The sequence below is a fragment of the Diadema antillarum genome, unplaced genomic scaffold, assembly GCF_040938485.1.
Source record: "Diadema antillarum isolate AM-2024a unplaced genomic scaffold, OU_Dant_1.0 seq00000536_RagTag, whole genome shotgun sequence".
Lineage (NCBI taxonomy): Eukaryota > Metazoa > Echinodermata > Echinoidea > Diadematoida > Diadematidae > Diadema > Diadema antillarum.
The window spans coordinates 708,857-731,165 of NW_027271485.1; the positions used below are offsets into that span (position 1 = coordinate 708,857).

The following is a 22,309-nucleotide window of genomic DNA, read 5'->3' on the forward strand; positions in this document are numbered from 1 at the left end:
ATATTGCTGTAAAACCTATTGAACCATATCCCCTTTAATGTCGTGTAACTTTTAAAGGAATTGATGTATTGGAAAGCCGTTTTCACATGATAATAGCTATGTTTTGGGGATAATTATAGGAAAATTCAAATGTTATTTGTAAATGCATATTAAATGTATGGAAAAGAACATTATAACCAAATTCCCTATCTTTTTAGAAAAATGCTAAAAAACATAATTCCTTCCTTAATATTTCATGACAACATCTATCTATCCCATCAAATGGGGTATCAGCTTGTAGGAAATTTAATTCTCTTCAAAATGATACCATTTTTATGGTAATTTGTTATTCCTAACTAAAGTTATTCAAAAATAATCCGTCTCCTAGCAACGGGCGGCGCCCATCTTAGAAATATGCAAATTAGACGCGCGCGCAACCTTTTTTTCCGCTGGCGACAACCGGATTCGGAAAATACAGGTTCTGACGATCTCCGAACATATCGTAGAATTTTGTTTTAAGGGGGGTGCACGGGGACCCTTTCTGGCTGCTAGACTAAGTAGGTTGGAGAGAGTTATAGAATGTGCTAGAAGGGGTTGAATGGATAGTATATAAGCCAGAGAAATTCTGCAGTAGGCAGAGTACCCAACACCTCTGCTCTGAGAGTTACGTCACTTCTGGCTCTGAAGCGACTTGTTATAGTCAGTCCTGTGTTACCTGCTGACCTGTTATGTTTGTGGAGATAAGGCCTGGGAGACATTTTGCCTGCAGAGAATTAATGTGCCTTCATTGGACTCCATATTTTAATGTCAACGGACATTGCTACGGCAAAGCTGTGACGGGCTGGATTCCTAGCTGGACAATATAAAGTAAATCATCATTCAACGCATCGACTGGACGTGGTCGTTGGATTCTGCACATTTCGCTGGGAACATTATACGGTGGATCTATTGTGGACATATACCCTGGATTTATAACGCGGACTATTGTAACCTGTGCCTCTGGATTTACGTCGAAGGAATCATTCATCGGTGCATCACAGATCATTCATTTGTGCATCAAGCATCGTATTTGGACACTACCAGGAAACTGTAGGGATTTCGTGATTTAGTGAGTAAGTGATTCCATTACTGACTTATATTTGTTTCTAGTGATCATTATTGTACTGATGTGAAAACCGATTACGAGTCTGTACCCACAATATCACTGTTAATAAACCGCCTGAACATCAGTTGATTGTTTCTTTTGTGCGATCATTCTCGGAGTGATTTTGGTCGTAACAAAATTGGGGGCTTGTCCGGGAAATGAATTTAAGCCAAAACTTAGAATTTGGAATGTTCCGGAAGCCAGAATATTGGTACAGACATAATACCAGTTGAGTTGGTTGTTCAATTGTATATTGTGTGTAATACATTGTGACAATGTCAATCAGTACAATGGATGTTCAGGCATTTGTTCAGAGGACAGATTTGTCCCTCAAAGATTTGCAAAGGTTACGCAAATGTGATTTGACCGCTGTTGCACAGCATTTAAATGTTGATGTTCCACAAGGTGTAAGAAAAGCAGAAATTCTTGACTTAGTGGCTGGTCACATGGAGCTCAAAGAAGAAATTGACACTCCAGATCGAGCTCAAATTTCAGATCAAACACGGCTTGAGCTTGCTAAATTGGAAATGAAGGAGAGAGAAAGGGCAAGGGAATTAGAACTGGAGAAAGAGAAGATGAGATTAGAAATGGAAAGGGAGAGGGATAGAGAACGAAGAGAAGTGGAGAAAGAAATTGAACTGAAGAAACTTGAAGTGGAGCAACAACTGAAATTGCGTGAGATGGAATTGACTCATGCACAGACTGTTGGAAATCATGAAAGGGCTCCCTCTGAATTTGATTTGGCCAAGAACATTCGATTGGTGCCAAAGTTTGAGGAAAACAGAGTTGATGCATATTTTGTGTCATTTGAGAAGGTGGCTAACAGCTTGAACTGGCCACAGGAATTTTGGCCCTTGCTCCTTCAAAGTGTGTTTGTCGGCAAAGCAGCCGATGTGTACTCATCTCTCTCTGAAGAGCAATCACGTGACTATGCTACAGTCAAGAAAGCAGTGTTGAATGCTTATGAGTTGGTGCCAGAGGCATATAGACACAAGTTCAGAAATTCGTACCGCAGACCAGGCCAGACACATGTTGAGTTTGCTCGTGAAAAAGAAATGATGTTTGATAGGTGGTACAGGTCCCTGAAAGTGGATCAGGATTTTGATAACCTACGTGAGGTTGTTCTCTTGGAAGAATTCAAAAAGAGTGTTGCTTTCAGTGTGAGGTCGCATTTGGATGATCACAAAGTGACAAGATTGCATAAAGCAGCCTTGATGGCTGATGAGTATGAGCTGACCCACAGAAATGACAACAGACCACCTTTCAGGAATTTCTCTGGAAATAAGAGAGACAAAATTCATTCGAGCAATCCAAAGAATGCTGGTCCTGAAAAAGGCACGAGTTCTGAAACTTCATCGGCACCAAAGCCTCAATCTGACAAAGGGTCCAGTACAAGTGCAAATGTCATCAAATGTTTTCACTGTAACAAGACAGGGCATGTAAAGTCACAGTGTTGGAAGTTGCAAAACAAAACAAAGAAGGACTTGGGATTTGTCATGTCAAAAAGTGTCCTACCCGAAAACAGTGTCCCATTCAGTGAAACACAGGCCATTGAAAGTCAATCTCCCAAATTCAAAGATAGGCTGAAGCAGGTGGATGAGAGCTATCGTAGCTTTTTGTTTGATGGTGAGGTGACCCCATGTACTTCTGGTGAGGCAGGTAAGCCAGTGGTCATCCTGCGGGATACGGGGGCCTCTCAGTCGTTGATGGTGGGTGGTGGTATGACTTTTCCACCAGATAGTGCAGTGAATGCAAAAGTCTTGATTCAGACTGTTGATGGCAGTTATATGTCAGTGCCACTGTATAGAGTGGATTTGAAGTGTGACCTAGTTTCTGGTCCTGTCACTGTTGGAGTTGTTCCTGAGTTGCCCATGGCAGGCATTGACTTCCTGTTGGGGAATGACTTGGCTGGGGATAAGGTGGTTGTGTCTCCAGTTGTTTCGGATAAACCAGTGGTGGTTGCTGAAACTGAGCAGTTGCAGGAGGAATTTCCTGGGATTTTCCCAGATTGTGTTGTGACTAGGTCTCAGGCTCGTAGAGCTGTTCAAGATGATGCGGATTCTGTTGATGTGGAGGAGAATTCCGGTTTTTGGTTGGCAGAAACCTTTTTCAAGGATTTGAATGATGGGGTTGCTGTATTAGGCTCCGAGGCTAACAGTGATGGGCTGTTTAGCAAGTCTTCCTTGGTTGAAGCACAGCAGGCAGACTCTGAGTTGAAAGGCTTGTCTCAGACGGCGTGTTCTGAGGCTGAGGCTGAAAAGGTCCCTGAGTGCTATTATGTCAAAGATGGCATTTTGATGAGGAAGTGGAGACCTCCCCATAGGCCAGCTGATGAGGATTGGACGGTGGTCCGTCAAGTTGTTGTCCCTCCTAGTTACCGCGGTGAGATCTTGAGGATTGCTCACGAGTTACCTGTTGGCGGCCATTTAGGCGTCAGAAAGACAAAGGATCGGATCATGAGGCATTTCTATTGGCCAGGGTTGAATGTGGATGTGGCTGAGTTTTGCAAGACTTGTCACACATGTCAGGTGGCTGGTAAACCACAGCATTCAGTGAAGCCGGCGCCATTGATTCCGATACCTGCGTTTGAAGAACCGTTCAGTCGGGTTTTAGTCGACTGTGTTGGACCTTTGCCTAGGACTAGGTCGGGTCACAAGTACCTCTTGACAATCATGGATATGTCTACACGGTTTCCAGAGGCTATCCCATTGAGAAATATCACTGCTAAGACTGTGGTAGATGCTCTAGTGCAGTTTTTCACTAGGTATGGGTTGCCCAAGGAAGTGCAGTCTGACCAAGGGTCAAATTTCATGTCAGGCATATTTCAAGAGGTGATGTATCGTTTGGGTGTGAAGCAGCTGAAGTCGTCAGCTTATCATCCCCAGTCCCAAGGTGCGTTGGAGCGCTACCACCAGACCCTAAAGACAATGATTAGGGCATTCTGTGAGGAGTATCCCGAGGATTGGGATAAGGGCATCCCTTTCCTGCTGTTCGCAACGAGGGACTCCCCAAATGAGTCGACGGGTTTCAGCCCATTTGAGTTGGTGTACGGTCATGAAGTTAGGGGCCCACTGAAGCTCATCAAAGAGAAATTCATGACTGAAGATGATGAGGTCCACCTACTTGACTATGTGTCAAAGTTTCGTGAAAGGCTTTCAAAGGCTTGTGAGGTAGCTAGGGAACACTTGAAAGTGTCACAAGACTCTATGAAGAGAAAGGCAGACAAAAATGCCAAAGCCCGAACTTTCAACCCAGGTGACAAAGTTCTTGTACTGCTGCCCATACAAGGTGAACCACTGAAAGCCAAGTTCAGTGGCCCATACAGTGTCAAAAAGAAACTCAATGATGTGAACTATGTGATCAGTACGCCAGATAGACGAAAAGATCAGAGGGTGTGTCACATAAACATGCTGAAAGAGTACTACGAGAGAAAGGCTAGTCAGCCGGTAGGCGTAGCTCAGGTGGTAGAAGAAGAAGTAGAGGAAGAGGGGGAAGCTCAAGATGAGCATGGAAGTGAGCCCTCTAGTGCCAGGTTGTCTAACTCAGAGATGTTAGGGAAAGTAGATGAGGCACTGAACTACCTACCTGATAATCAGAGGAAAGATGTGACTAGTCTGATACATGAGTACGAAGAACTGTGTAAAGACAAACCAGGTTGCACCCCTCTGGCTGTACATGATGTTGATGTAGGAGATGCTGACCCTATCAAGCAAAACCCTTACAGGTTAAACCCGAGGAAACTGCAAAAAGTAAGGGAAGAGGTTCAATACATGCTAGACAATGACATAATAGAACCGAGTAAAAGCAGTTGGAGCTCCCCAATCGTCATGGTGCCCAAGCCGGATGGGTCTCAAAGATTCTGTATTGATTACCGCAAGGTAAACGCCGTGACGAAAACAGATTTTTTCCCCATTCCCAGACTAGAAGATTGCATTGACAGGGTCGGAAATTCTGCATATGTCAGTAAAATAGACCTTCTAAAGGGATACTGGCAGGTGCCCTTGACCGACAAAGCCAGAGAGATTTCTGCCTTTGCTACACCAGATGGCTTGTTCCAATGCAAAGTAATGCCATTCGGCATGAAAAATGCTCCAGCCACCTTCCAACGGCTGACAAACCAAATCATTGCCGGACTTGACAATTGTGTAGTATACATTGATGACATCCTAGTGTATAGTGACACGTGGGAGGAGCACATTACACACTTGCGGCAACTTTTTGATCGACTCAGGGAGGCCGGATTGGTGATTAATCTGGCAAAGAGTGAATTTGCAAAGGCCAAAGTGGTGTATCTCGGGCATGTAGTCGGTCAGGGACAAGTATTGCCAAGAGAAGCCAAGGTAGAGGCTATACTAGGCTTTCCCATCCCCAATCCAAGAAGGAGTTGCTCAGATTTCTGGGCATGGCTGGTTTCTACAGGAAATTTGTACCAAATTTCAGCACTGTAGTCACCCCCCTAACAAACCTGCTGAAGGGCAAGGCAAAGTACACCTGGACTGATGAGTGTCAAAGAGCCTTCGAGAAACTAAAGGCAGTCCTTGCTAATGAGCCTGTTTTGGCAGCTCCTGACTTCGCAAAGCCATTCAAGGTGGCAATAGATGCTAGCGATGTAGGAGTGGGAGCGGTTTTGCTCCAAGAAGATGAAGAAGGCACTGAACGACCAGTTAGCTACTTCTCCAAAAAATTGAACGCATACCAGAAGAAGTACTCCACAATTGAGAAGGAGGCTCTCAGTCTCATCCTTGCCCTCCAGCAATACGAAGTGTACTTGACAAATAGCAAAGGGGAGATCACGGTCTATACTGACCACAACCCCTTGGTCTTTTTAGACCGGTTCAAAATGAAGAACAACAGGTTGTTCAGATGGAGCATGATGACACAGCCATATGCACTCAAAATCAAACATGTGGCAGGCAAAAACAATGTAATTGCCGACGCTCTGTCAAGAGTGTAACATGAAGAGAGTATCAAAGGTGAAAAGTTTTCACCGCATATCATTTCCAGTGTATGTGTTAAGCATATTCATTAATGTGTGCAAAACAGTTTGATATGATTGTATAAGCTCTGAGAATCCAAGCAATATCATTGTAAATAGTATCCATGGAAAGAGAACATGGAATTAATACAGCTATCCAAAAGGCATGTGATAGTATGTGATTATTGTTGCTTGACTTGGACTTTACCTCACATTCATTGTAAATAACAATGAGAAATTGTGAAGGTAAAAGAAACCCTTGCTACAGCAAGGCTTTCTTTTTCCCATGGGGGATGGTGTCACAAATGTACACACTAGTAGTTATGTACACGTATGAATGATGTACTGTATGCCTGGCTGTTTTAATGTGTATGTACACAGGTGGACCAGATTAATGGAGAACATTCTATGTGGTATAGATATAGTACATACAGGCTGACTAGATCAGTGGAGAATTTTCTAGGTGGTATACAATGTAGCTATACAGTACATGCATGTAGCAGGAAATACATTATAGCTCACTCAATCTAGATTGATTTCACCCATTCCAGAATCTTCTGGGAAGTGCTAACATAACCTTGGCTGAGTGAGGCACTGTCCCTGTAGCCCAATGTGATTGGTAGTTATTCTTGGCAATGATGTTTTGTACATAGATAGGCAGTGAATCATCCAGGATTCCTGGAACTTGGACTGGCTAGTAGGTTGGAGAGAGTTATAGAATGTGCTAGAAGGGGTTGAATGGATAGTATATAAGCCAGAGAAATTCTGCAGTAGGCAGAGTACCCAACACCTCTGCTCTGAGAGTTACGTCACTTCTGGCTCTGAAGCGACTTGTTATAGTCAGTCCTGTGTTACCTGCTGACCTGTTATGTTTGTGGAGATAAGGCCTGGGAGACATTTTGCCTGCAGAGAATTAATGTGCCTTCATTGGACTCCATATTTTAATGTCAACGGACATTGCTACGGCAAAGCTGTGACGGGCTGGATTCCTAGCTGGACAATATAAAGTAAATCATCATTCAACGCATCGACTGGACGTGGTCGTTGGATTCTGCACATTTCGCTGGGAACATTATACGGTGGATCTATTGTGGACATATACCCTGGATTTATAACGCGGACTATTGTAACCTGTGCCTCTGGATTTACGTCGAAGGAATCATTCATCGGTGCATCACAGATCATTCATTTGTGCATCAAGCATCGTATTTGGACACTACCAGGAAACTGTAGGGATTTCGTGATTTAGTGAGTAAGTGATTCCATTACTGACTTATATTTGTTTCTAGTGATCATTATTGTACTGATGTGAAAACCGATTACGAGTCTGTACCCACAATATCACTGTTAATAAACCGCCTGAACATCAGTTGATTGTTTCTTTTGTGCGATCATTCTCGGAGTGATTTTGGTCGTAACACCATTTATTTTTTTTTCCAAATCAACATGGGTTCACTTCTTCCAAAAGGAAATGATATATGATATTGTATACTATAGTCCATAAATTTTTACATAATGTGGAACCAATACCATGGATGCTATTAAGTACAGCAATGAAAAATCATTATAGTAATTTGATCTGTTATTTGCAATGTACACATGGTGCATACTTTATATGCGTAATTGGTAAAGTCATAATAGTGATTAATATACAAGTTATAGTCATTTCCTTGATCATGTCACAATATGTCAAAGAAGAGTTAGGAGATACATTTTCATAATTAGTGAAATCCTCATTGCAGCTTCTGGCTTGAGAAGGGGAGGGGAGAGGAAAGGGATGAGATGGGGTGGGGAGGAAAGAGGGGAGAAGGGGTGGGGGGGGACTTCGCAAAGTTTTCTGCCTACCTTTCTCAATGAGTTCATTCCAGCGCTTTGACCAGTGCTTCAGACTCTTGGCGTACTTCTTCTCGATGTCACTGCGCTCCTGGATCAGGAGGATGAGCTCGTTGCTGAGCTTGTGGCCGTTCTCCATGCGCTTGACCGTCCGCGCGTACTGGCCCACCTCCCAGAAGCTGCGGCTGGACTGGTCAATGCCATTCTCCTGGCTGTATGTGGACATGGTGCTTGCGATACACTAGGTGGCTCGGTTTGTGAAGTTGGCGGTGGTGTCTCGTTATGAACTCGGTGATGTATTGGACGAATGCTGTGCCATAAACCTGCAGAGTAAAATAATGTGAATGCACCTACTGTCATATAAGCAGTCGTAAGCTGTTTTAACACGTACGGTACTGAGAGTGCATAATTTGAATCACGAACCCAATGATGTATCACACGAATCATGATTCAAATGACACACTTTGGCAGTGTGTATGCAAACTGGAATCGTAAAGGGTAACTTTAATCGTAATTCCTATCATGATGAAAACGAGGGTCCGGAGGTGTTTTCCAATCACGATTTTCAAGAATTACGGAACAAAACAGTCATGTGCGTAGATTGACTTATCTTTTGTTTGTTGGGGGCTTAGCTTACCGCGATTTTTTACCCATTTCATAAAGAGCGCACTCCTAAAATGCTCATACTGCAGTCAAGGCACGCACTACTTTACTGCTCAAGAGCACTTGTTCAGAACTTTGAAAGAAGCCACACCTCCCCTCCTTGCTCTGAAATTCAAATCCGCAGAATCCGCGAAGTCTTCCTCGGTTGCGCATCATGACGATAATTTGAATGGTAATTGTAATCGTAATTGTAATTCAGCATTGCAATTACGTTATTCTCGACCCGTGTGAAAACAGCCCAAGAGATGCCAGCACAATGACTGTGACACACACCTCACCGTCAGACAGGGGCAATAAACTGGTGAAAACCTCCTGAGTGAGTCACAAGCAATAATCATGGAAGCTACGACAATATTGTGTGCAAGTACATGGTAGTCGATTGGAAACAGGGGGCGGCCAGTAGGGGAACTCAGTGTCTTCTCTTAAAGACACTGTGTATCACTGCAGAAGCTCAGTGTCAGAAACTGTCAAACTTTGTCCACTCAGCCGTACAAAGTGATGCTCAAATGGATGATAGAACTCAATCACACGCACAGTTGAACAAACAGTTGCACAAACACTGCTGTTATCTGTGAACCCAAATCACCACGCAAGTATTGAAACCAAATGTATACTGGTACTTTCATACATTATTGTTTGGGAAAACAGGTTTGGGAAATCCCATCATATTAACAAACCTTTAATTTTTAAAGGTATTTCACTCACATTTTTTTTTCATCGGGTTTATTCAACTCAATATCAGAGACTGGGTTTATAGAGTGTATGAAATTGCAGTTCGGATTTTCACAACTTACTGGAAACATACATACACGTGTATCAGTGGCAGATCCAGAGGGGGCGCACCAGGTGCGCAGCCCCTCTTTATTTTTTGTTAAAACAAAAGAAGTAAAAAGAAGAAATGGGGAGGGGGGGCGTGCGCACCCCTTCAATTTTGTAAAGGCATCTCCCCTTCACTGAATTCCTGGATCCGCCCCTGCATATATTTGTATGTATACGTGCAAAACAATGCCTTTAAGGACGGTTTAACAACCCTTACTTTCTAGCCATTTTATGGCCCTTATCAAGGAGAATTTTGCAATTTATCAGTACACTGACTGTTGATATTCCTTCGTTTGATGGTAGCTTAACACACAGACTTGCAGTAATGACTTCTGTACATAAAATACACTGCAACTGTACATGATACTTAAGTACATGCAAACCTATGGCAAGGCATCCAGTTTTATGAAACAGAGCACTGTACTGGCTACTGACATTAATCATTGTTTGCAGGTACATTTGCCATGAGGTGAAAAAAAAATGAAGAGTTCTTTTTTACATGATGGTATTTGTTTTGTTGATGCTACAAATGTGTAATATCACTGCGTTCTAAATTTAGGCACAGGAAAGAGATCGACATGCCCAAGATCCATCGACAATGACTTCTCCATGAAAGCTGCGACATCGTTCAATGCTAGAACCCTTCAAGATTATAATCTCCTGGCATCCACCTTTAAAGGTACACTTCCCAACTACTGACTTAAAAGGTGCACTGCTGCACACATGGCAGAGAGTACATCATCCACCATTCCTTGAAGGAAACATTAAACATACAATGTACATTTGGGCCTTGAATTGCCAAGTTTTTATTTGTTTGTTTAATGTTTTCTTTTTTTCATTTTTGCTCACTCCAGTAAACTTCTCTCAGCTGACACTATTTAAAATAAATTAAATGCTCCTTAGAATGCATCAATATTTCATAAACCATGGCTGTATCAATTTCCAAATTTATTACAGAAGTCTATAATAAAACAATATATAAATATGCATGCATCAAAATGATAGGAATGTGTGTCACGTGTAGTTTTAACACATCAAAAATCTCGATGGTCTTGATGCAATACATACAAAATAAATAAAGGCCATTTCGGCCAAATGAAAGACACATTATCTAAAAGACTGAATCATAATCGCATTCAAATTGGAGATGTCCTACAGAATTGCATGCACACAATAGGGCTCGACACTACCTTTTATCTCTGGTGGCAAGTTCAAGCCATCAATTTCAAAATTTGGTGGCCCGAACAAAAAAACAAAAAAATAAGTGCAATAAGAAAATAGGAAACATAACAAATCATTTTGATTTTTAGAAGCCTGATGGGGCCACCGAAAGATGATTTTGTAAAATTTGGTGGCCTAACAGTAATTTTTAGTAGCCCCGGACCACCAGGCAACCACTAATGATGAGGCCTGCAGATAATATCCCCCTGGCCCATTTACAACTGTATGTGTAGCTGGAAATTTGATCCAAAATCACAATGATGTGCTGTAAAAAATGATTTATATGCTACAAATACACATTAATCTTTCCAATCGAGGCATGTAAAAACCCCACATGGCTTTAATACACTATATGGAGGCACTTGTATGTTGAATGCACGATGTCACTCTTTCTGGGATTCTCCTATAATGGGGGCACTGTGGTATACTGTAAAATGAGGAATGTTCGTGTGCAATTCAATTTCGCGAAAATTTCATGCTGCGAGAAAGGCCGTCGACTCCAATCCGCGAAATTTCCAGGCTGCGAATATATCGTGTTTTACAGTACGTGGTGGATTTAAGATTTTTGACTTTCAAACATAGAAGTCTTAAGTTCAAATCCCGCCACATGCTTACATCCTTGGATGAGATGGCTTTAACCACAATGACACACTTGACCCAGGAGTAAAAATAGGACAACTGCTAATGCTGGGGTACATTTACTGGCAGCACCCCTTACTCTCCCCCCCCCCCCCCCCCCCCCCCCCCCCCCCGAGCATAACAGACTATGAAGCAGTTACATTGTAGTTATGGTGCTGAGCAAATGCTTATTATGTATAAAATTGGCCAAGTACAGGGAATATGTGTGACGCAATGGCAGCATCCTCAATAAAATCTGGGCCCCGTTTTATCAAAAGATATAATCGATTAGTTAATATAAATTTCCTTACCATACAGGCTACCATGGACTTATGATAGAAATCAACTATATAATCGATTATACGTGTACATGTAACTCTTGATAAAACAGGGCCCAGGTCATATAATCGTGTTGAATTATAAATACCATAATAACTTTCTAAAATATGGTAGTTCGGGGAGGGGGGGGGGGGGGGGGGGGGGGGAGAGGAGAGCCACAACAAGCATCTGCTCTACCATGCAAAGCTCTTGTAAAAACATCACAACACATGTACATCGCCATGAATCAATTTTCTCATGTTTACATGACTCCACCTCATTTTACAGCCAAGTGCATCTCAAACCCCGCCACACCAATAAATGCTTACGATTGACGGCAACTACCGCCGAGCCGCGTAAAAGGATTAGCAGAGCTGTGGGGGTTGCGAGGATGCTTTGGGGGATTAAATTTGTCGTGCCGAAAATCGATGAAACGAGTAAGTAGAGTAAGTAGTCAAAGAAAGACATGTACACCTTATACAGTAGTGTACTCTGTGAAATCAAAGCTGCAGATTGAAAAGCCAAGAGGAGAGTATACCCAAGCCTGCCATAAGTTTCATGAAAGTTTAATAGTGAGTATAACATGGTACCATGAGAGAATATGAACATGTAATTCTGCTATTTTATTAATTGAAAGAATTCTTTGATTTGCAAATGAGGGAATATGAACATGTGATTCTGCTATTAAATGAAATATTCCTTGATTGGCGAATCACATGATAATATATTATAAAATTGGAAAAGATAGAACTTTATCATATTATCATTACCTTGAGTTTGACCTTGATGGGCCAATTAATCCAGTGTGGAAAATTTTAAGTGATCATGAAAGCCATATTAAACCATGGGTCCTACAGGACAACACTTCAAAGTCACAGAGAACACCCATATTCAACAGCATAAATTAATTTCCATCCTTTATACTTCACATCTGACCTAAATCCCTACACACGAACGAACAAATGTGCATTTTCAAGTCTTTTAAAGGGACTGTACAGTACCTGTTGAGGTGAGGATTCAGGTTTATAAAATTTTTTTGGTGAGATAATGAGAAACCTCTTATAAGATATGAAAGAGCATGTAATTTCAAGAAGGATTTAATCTTTATTTGATGAAAATTGGTCTTGAAATTGCCAAGATATCCTAATAAAATTGACAGGCCACGACTTTTATTAGGATCTCTTTGTTCCAACTTGTTTTTAGATATCTCAGTCATTTCAAAACCAATTTTCATCAAGTAAACTTTTGATTCCCCTTAGAATTGTATGCTCTTTAACTTTTCATAGAGTGGTTTCTAAATATCCTGCAAAATGTTACAAGCTGAATCCTCCCCTCAATCAACACTGTACAGTCCCTTTAACCTGTTCACAGTACAGATTTAATGGTCAAACAAACCAACACCCCAAAGTTTGGCACTGCTTTGAGAATGTGATCGCCAGCTCACAGAACTCCTCTAAAAATGGATTTAAACCAGATTTGTATGTGGTTTCCAGGTAGAGCAGATCAGCCACAGGTCTGAGAGATGGGATTAGCTGCATGATGCAGAGATTAGGATTACATACCATAACAGAGTGACATGTTTATTTTCATAATTCCCCTTCCCATTAGCTGGCTTCATAACACATGGAAATGTGGTCAAATTTATGGATTTTTTTTTTCTCTCAAGACCTCCTATAAAACTAGAAATGTTTGCATGCATTTTAATTTTGTGAGTTTCTCTAGAGCCAAGCTATGCGAGGAATTAAAATGCACGCAGAAGTTTTTGTCTACACTTTATGCATAGAATGCCAGTGGCAATTCATACAAATTTCATGCCACAAAAAAGGCTGTCAGCTCCAATTCGCGAAAAATCCATGCCACAAAAATATCTCGCTTGACAGTATTTTATGATGGGCTCCTTAAAATATGTTGTCATTCACCTGCTCCAACTGAGTACAGTGTACTTAATTCTATACAGAGAATCCACTTCCCAGTCAATCATTATATAGATGATGACTGGCGGGGGAGGGAACATACCGAATGTTCCACCCGAAGGGTTTGAAATGCTATTGAGGGACTTATAGCCTCCCGAAATAGCATTTCAAACCCTGAGGGGGGAACGTTTGGTACATGTTCCCGACAACAAAAGTCATCATCTGTTATATTATATGGGTTAGTCAAATACGTCAACGTCAACCACCAAAGATCGTAGAGATCTGTAGGCTCCTACGAACTTTGCAGCCACGGCCAACATGTAACAGCAAAGCGTGCATGTGCAGCTATCGCGCACTAGGCACTACATATAACTCGCTCGCGCAGAGCCAAATTCACTGTGCGCGCGATCCTACACGTAGGCATTCTGTTTGTTACGTGGAAATGTTTTCCCATGGGAGAACATTACCAAGAATGTTCGCCCATGGGAGAACATAACGAATGTACCTCCATCACGTGACTCTGTTTAACCAATCACTAACCAGTATTTGACTAACCCATTTAATATAATGTAATGTGATCTGTTGTTAATACTATAACTCGTCAGCTATAAGAATGAGAAGGGCGTTAAGTTGTCTCGAACACTATGGGTTTAGTGGCAACTTAACGCCCTTCTCATTCTCGACCGACGAACTGTACGTTTGGCAGAGACCAGTCATTCTGATGACTGTTCAGCTTGCTTGGTTTGTTGAGAGTGTGTTTGTGTTTTTATTTGTAGGTCATTGCCAGTGTATACATTTGTTATAGGAAAGTTGAATCTACTGTCTTGGCATAAAGAGCATGTAAGTATCACCTCAATCATTCTTGTTTGTTTCAGTCAACAACATGAACTACAATGGTATCAGCCTTTCAGTATTTTATTTTTCAATCTCACATTTTTGTATTTTCCTTTCCTTTCAAATTGTTGTCTTTAACAGTTTACCTTGCACGTTACAATGATATGACACTACTGCAATGTACAAGATGCTGGTACTGTCAAATGATGACAAAAGTGACATACCATCATTATCTCAGGCTGGAGATTGCGTACATAGCTTTGGACATACCCACATGGGCATGAAAAATTTCAGATGCTGACAAGGTGAAAGATATATGAAAAGTCACAAGGTGCATTCACATTAAAGATTTTATCTCTCTTGCAGGCAATATCTGCTATGAGATTAATGTAAGTTTCTGCTGCTTGCAAGCATGTTTCATCAAGCCAGTATGAATGCACATCTCATTCTGACAAGACATCAACTGTAGAAGCTCTCTCTCATTCCCATCTCTCTCACCTTTTCTCTTCTTCATTCCTACCCAATGATTGATTGACCCGAGTCACTCGTTTATCAGCATCATTCATCACACGACACTGTCCACATCACCATCATCCTCTTTCTCTTCTTCCTCTCCCCCCCCCCCCCCCCCCAGCATCCCCACCTCCACCACCCCCCCTTACCACCTCAAACTTCTGTGCCCTCTGCACTTCAATCCTGGACGGCCTTTAAACTGGGACAAGATCATTTTTCACTGTCATCTCAATGTCGATCTCCAGAGATGAGCTCAGACACTTCCAGACCATCAACAACAACCTCAAGTACTTTAATCCCCTCCTACACACCTACATAAACACACACTGAGGAAGTTCTGGGTTTTTTTCTCTCTGGTGTATTTGAAATATTGGCAGGCAGTGTACATACTGAAAAGCAAGATATTTTTGCAGCATGAAATTTTGGCCAATTGCCACTGGCATTCAATGCATGTAACATGTATAGGGTAGACAACAATTTTCGAGTGTATTTTTTATTTCACAAATCTCGACTCTCGCAAAATTCATGAAATTAAAATGCATGTGAACATTTCTGGCTTTACAGTACATTAGAGTGTCTCATGAATACTAATTTAAGGCAACCTATGTTTCAGAAAAAAAAAATCGCAAACTTGCTTTTTTGTTCTAATGCCATGCAAATGTACTTTAAGCACCTACTTTTCTAGCATATTACATTGTGCATAGAGAGGAGATTACCCTGGATCATGAAACATTTTCTCAAAAGACTTAGGCCTACACTGTATCTTTTGTCTGTGAAATCTCAAGGGGTGTATACACTGCTAGCACGACAACAACAGCAGACTTCGCAGAGATGCCTTCGCAACCAGTGAGACTGAAATCGCCATGAAGTTGCCACCTGCAGTTGTACATTGTAGTCCCTCTAATAGCCAATGAGATACATTGTAGGACCTACATGTACCCATTTTTACCATGCAAATCTTGGCTCCTCAAATATCAACACAAAGAACACCGTTGCATTTAATTGGTTCAGTCTTTTAATTGTCTATCATCTCCCTCACTGCTTTCTAACAAGAAATTTAGAGTTAATAGGTGTACAAAAACTGATTTTATCAACAACCACCTGCCGTCCAGCAAATGTACAAGTACACAACATGTACGTAGAATAAGAGCGCTCAGTCTAATACCAGCAAACTATAGGGCTTTTTACACTTGTGTTTCTTAACCCCGGACTTTCTCTGACCCAGGACTATCGTTAGTCCCGTACCAATTTTTTCAGCTTTTTACACTAGCCAATTAGTCCCGTACAATCTCTTGTCCGGGGCTAAGGAGAAAACTGACCTTTTTACACTCGTATTTCTTAGCCCCGGACTTTCCAAACGACATGAATATTCATAATTACGCTGTGTACTGTACACGTACACGCACGCACCGGCAGCACTTGATTACCTCGTTTCTGATTGGTCAGTGAGGGTCGGACTTCGTCTCCGTCGCTTAGCCCAGGATTATTTTTTCGTTCTGTTTACACTCACTTGCTTGGCACCGCAATTGCGGTGCTAGCACCGCAATTACGGTGCTAACCCCTGCTATTTAATGTACATGTACATGATACTGGATGGCATTTGACCACAATTATATACCCTTCACAAAGCAAACGAGAGCTCATTATCACAATGTACGTAATACTACACTCCATTGAAATGCTAAGTAGTGGTACACAAACAACTCACAGTAATATTGTACACTAGTACAGTGCAGGTTTTCATCACAATTGCAGGCTTGCTAGAATGTTTATAATCAGTTGGTTTCTAAGGGTATGGCACACAAAAGTCATCTAGTTTAATATATGAAAACCAAGGAATCCTCAATGTCTAGAGTAATTCACATCAAAAACAATACAGTTGTCTTCAAATAATCTGTGGCCGCGTTTATAAGACTTTATTTCCGGCCAGAAACAGTGTTTCAAACCTCAGCACTTTTTAAAATGTCCACTGTTTCTAGCAAGAAAAAAAAAATCTCATGAACGCTAGTTGTAAATTTAAACAGTGTTTCTCTACAAAGTGTTTTGAAAATCTTAAATGCAAGTTCAGCGATCTCAAACACTGTTTAAATGATGTCACGATTGCCTTGCACACGCCCTGTTTGACCTTTTGCTGAGGAACAAATTGCGCAGAATGAGCTGCATAATGGCACAGTCTGAGAGAGTCCCAACACGCTCGGGGAAAAAAAAATTTTATAAACGCTGTCATGACAAAACCATGTTTCAAATCAGTGTTTCAAAACAGTGATTCTCGGCACGCAAGAAACGCGGCCTTAGATAACAATTGCAGGAAAAAAAAACTGTAATTATGGAAGATTTGGAAAAATATATAATGATACTACTAAAGTTTATCTAGACTTTAAAAACAAATTGAAGACTGGTTGTAAAACACCCACTGACCAGCTACTGCCCTTTGGTACAACTATAAGCAGACAAATGAATCTATTGATCTGGACATTAAATGCTACAACCTGAACTACACTTGTACGTATATGACACAAAAAACAGGCCTGTTATACAACATTTACATGAAAAATAATATACAACTGTCTCTCTTTTTTTTTCTTTTTTTTTTTGCTGATTTTTCTTTGTTAGTCTATTCAACAGTTGTGAAAGGAACAACTCTCAAAATCATTACCTCCTGTTGAATACAGAAATATATTTGATAATCCTCAAGGTGAGGAATTGATTTCAAAACTTTTGTCTGGAAATGGATAAAACTCATTTCTCATCGAACTGCTTTGAATTTTTATCGTCGAATTTACCACTTGCAATATCATCTAGCAAGTCCCGCTCGCAAATGCTCCCCAAAATATATCATACGATATAAACACAACTATTTCTAGAGCGCCTCTTTGACAGGATTTGCACCTGAAAGTGCAGAAGGTTTCACTTTCTTTCTTGTTTTCTCTGTACATCAACTATCAAAATGATCTTGCGAGCAGGTAACAAAGTCTGGACAGATTGATGCACAAGTTTCTACGAGGTCTGACGTTTCGAGACTACCAATGATCCACTCGTCAGCGAAGAAAGAGGAAAGAGCACTCAAGGTCATGGGATAGACCGTCTGGATTAGTCACTAGATCATGTTTGGAGTTCGCTTTGCTAGGATACGAGTCACACAAAGCGGGAATATCGTAATCCACTTTCACCTCGCTTTACCAATTTTAGCCCTACCTGGTTAGCAATACATGTACATCAACGCTTCATGGATACCCCATACAATAACATGGGTACAAATGTGCAATGTACAAATGTAGGTACATATGTACACGTATGTTGTACATTTGTACCAGGTACATGTGTGTGTACAATCCACAGTGTATACGTGTATCAACTGTACTTTATCTATATCTAAACTACAAGTATTGCACAGTGTGATATAAACATGATGTACAGTGCACATTGAATGATGTAAAACTACTATGTAACAACAGAAATATGAAAACAAAAGCAATTTATGGTATTAAAGTGATAACCAGAAGTAAAAGTGAGTGTCAGTTATGAAAGGTCACATTGCAACACACAGCTTTCAGTGGTGATGTGGTTTGTTGATGGACTCCATATTGTATTCATGAAGTCAGCTGCAGTATTCGTTGGCACTGGTTTGTCAATAGCTTCAGCAAACAGCTGCATATTAAAACACTTCTACAGTGTGGATGGGGTAGCTGTAGCATACAACACATTAGACAGAAGGGGTACAATGTATTACAATGAACACACACAGAAACAAGCCTTTTCACTTTTTCCTTGTTGTTGAATATGTCATGCGTGTGGTGATGTCAATCAAATTCAAACTTCCTCTTCCACTTCCAGTGACACTTCCCACGCTAAGTATGTCACACAAAAGTCATGCACATTCAATATTGAGCCTCGTATGACTACAACGTTGTCGTCATGCATACAGTATGAATGAAGTGCCCATTTAAACTTATGTCTTGAATGACAGTCGTACATGCTTTATACACATGTACATCTATAGACTTGTATCATGTTACATATTATGGCAATCTTGGCAGGAAAATATTAAAGATTAAAGGGACTGTACAGTCCTGGTTGAGGTGAGGATTCTGGTTTATAACATTTTTTTTTTGGGGGGGGGGGGGTGAGATAATGAGAAACCTCTGTTGAAATATGAAAAAGCATGTAATTTCAAGAAGGATTCAACGTTTATTTGATGAAAATTGGCCTTTATAATGGCTGAGATATCAAAAAAAAAAAAGCGATCCTAATAAAATTGACAGGCCACGACTTTTATTAGGATCTCTAAAATGTTTTACCTTGTTTTTAGATATCTCAGTCATTTCAAAACTGATTTTCATCAAATAAACTTTTGATTCCCCTTAGAATTGTATGCTCTTAAACATCTTATAAAGTGGTTTCTAAATATCTAGCAAAACGTTAAGCTGAATCCTCACCTCAACCAGTACTGTACAGTCCCTTTAAAAACAATTGAAACAGAATTTCTAAGGATTGTCCCTACAACAATGTACATTGTATCTGCAGGTCTGCATCTATCGTGTAAGTGCACCTATTATGCAAATTGCTTTTAATAGTGATAATGCTGATATGTAAATCTAGGGACTTTCCCAATGATGAATGCATTTGTATTACTCCAACGGACAGCGACGGGGAAGTGATGTTGTCTGTGGAAGCTACCATGGAAGGAAGGGGAAGTATAAAAGGGAAAGAAGACATGGGGAGATGGGGGGGGGGGGGGGTTGACGAGATGGGAAACATGGTGGAGGGGGTACACTGTACTGTATATTCATACAAACTGTGTATGAGGTGCACCTGCCTTTTACTTGCCTTGATAAAAGGCCTATTCATACGGATAACAAAGGTTTTTGGATCACGATATAAAATTTGAGTTTATTTGCTTGCTGTGGTTCACATACAGTGTACAATGTACATTACTTACAACTGTATACCAACTGTTGTACTAAACAAGTATCAAAGGCAGGGCTGCCAACTCTCACGCATTGAGCATGAGACTCACGCAATTCAACCAATTTTGACTGTCTCACTCTGATTTTAAACGAAATCTCACGCTAAACCCCCAAATGGAATGTACATGACTACAAAAATAAATATATATCTCTGCGCGGGTGTAAAGCTTAACCAATGAATAATCGTTTTCGGTTCACGCACAGAGACGAGCTATTGGATTACGATTGGTTTCTACCTATACCACGTGAGCGTAGCTTGTACTTTTGGCAAATTACAGTACATGTATGGCTATGACATGTGCTTTACATCGCTTTACATACACTGACTGTGTACGTAGTACGTACAGCTGCACAGCAGGCCGCCAGGCGCTAGCCAGGAGGTCGCTCCGCTCCCTCGCAGTGTCTCACGCCAAACTCTCACTAAAGGTTGGCAGCCCTGCAAAGGTAACTACGATACTGTACATCCACTGATTAATAACAAGAGGGACTGGGTGGAAGACTTGCAATGGTTAATGATGAGCAGCATCACAATTGATTGATTGCATAACATTGCCACAAATCACTCGGCAGGACATCCATTGTATGCATTTGCTACTCCACATGCCCACACAGTTACAGTATACATACACAATGTATGCACACCTGTACTGTTTGCATAATTTTATAATACTGTTTGCATAGCGTACCCTACCATACCATTTACACTACAATGCACATGGTTTACAATACACTGACCTACAGTGGTGATTTGCGCATAATGAGCAAAACTGTAACAAGTCAGAGACAGTATGATTTATTTGTACGCCCATGCATTTGATGTATAGGACTGGTGTAGTCCATAAATAGATATATGTACACATACCTTGGTAACAAAAAACAGATCAACCATTCACGAAAATAATTTGGTTAAAAGAGATTAAAAAAATCAAATCCAATTGTATTCAAACATGTACAGGTGTAATTACAATTGTACAAATACTGTAAGGCTTTTGACTATAAATGTAGACGTTAGTGAGCATACGTACGTGTACATTGACACATTGTATACAAAGGTATAGGCCCCTACACTGTATCTACAGAGTATACACCGTACAATAGTATCTCTGAGCAGTACAAAACTGGAATGCAATTTTATATGCACTTCATTCCCTTTAAACCCATTGAGGATTGGCGAATTTTGCTACAATATGCATTTCCCATAGACACATGCCAAAGTACAATGTATACACGGGACTTGTCCTCAATGAGTTAATACTGTAATCTACTTTTTATACAGTGTAGCTGCTGAGTGATTTTGGTGCCACACCACATCGTAACATCTACGCCTGAAGAAAACCTGTGGTACCATTCAAAATGTTGGTCAAGCTCTTTAATTATTGCTTTTACTATATTAAAATTGATGTCTACATGACTATAGGAACGTACTGTATACAAGCACACCATGCAAGATTATACTGTATGTGAAATTTGTTGAACAAATTTTCCTGTAAACAGCATACAGTGTACATCCTACAGAGCATATTCTCTTCTTACATGTACCTGATAAAGATCACATTGCAGATAACTTCAGAATAGAAACTACTGTGGTACACGCTACATGTACATGGTACATTGTAGTTTGATTATAGAAATGCATTGGAGCTGTAGATGTACAGTACACCTACAAAATTATGCTGTACGTGTATTCAGGACTGTACAATGTATCTCAAAATGTACACGTAGGCCTAGTCTCCAGCGGAATAAAGTGTACCAGGTACCACATACACTGTACATTGTACATGAATAAGACTGTAGAAAATTAAATACTGTATATCACACACCTATTTACATGAAGCTACATTATGCGGAGCTCTGACCACCACATCTGTTCCTTGCACATACACTTGTACAATGTATAATGCATCGGAGTGCCACATTGCTAATTCACAGGTGTCTGAAATCCCCAGTGTTTTTAAGCATGGGAAGCTCTACTTGGTTTATGACTCGGAAGAGGGACACGCTCGTTGCCCTAGGTATTGAAAACAGCGTCTGTCACAAATGCCTGAAGAGAAAGCCAAAGTGTTAGTATGAGTGCCTGCCTAATGAATCCTTTTGTGATGGACCATCAAATCTAAATCCTATTGATTCACATATGGACAGAGCTTTAAAAGCCTTCATTTGTGCGATAGTTGTAAGGGAAAGTCCAGTGAAAATATTTCATGCAAATCAAAGATGAAAATTGAACGTTTACAATCATGAAAAACAAGTACAACTGTATACATGTAAACACTGCAGTTAATTATAGGAAATCCCTTTGATACGAGTGGCATTACATGCATGCACAAATGTACAATGTGTACATTGTATAATGAATGTCATGTTACATTTAATAATTACAATGTATGCTGAAGTTGAGGTGTCCATCATATAAAAATCGGTATGTTGTGCTTGAACCAAGGTTATAAAAATGCAGAAATTGGCCTATTTGTACATTCGTTGCATCATGTTGTGCGGCCAAAGTCCTTCGGGGTAC

General features: G+C 40.7%; 1 protein-coding gene across 4 annotated transcripts in view; it reads right to left on the reverse strand.

Moving 5' to 3' along the window:
- The window catches only part of LOC139734644 (protein kinase C and casein kinase substrate in neurons protein 1-like), a 107,985-nt gene that overhangs the window by 75,915 nt on the left and 9,761 nt on the right, over nucleotides 1-22,309 (reverse strand). For all 4 annotated transcript variants that reach the window (XM_071645434.1, XM_071645432.1, XM_071645431.1 and 1 more), the window contains exon 2: nucleotides 7,944-8,254. In XM_071645434.1, the coding sequence (XP_071501535.1) occupies nucleotides 7,944-8,157 (214 nt within the window). In that variant the 5' untranslated portion in view covers nucleotides 8,158-8,254. The remainder of the gene's footprint in view (nucleotides 1-7,943; nucleotides 8,255-22,309) is intronic.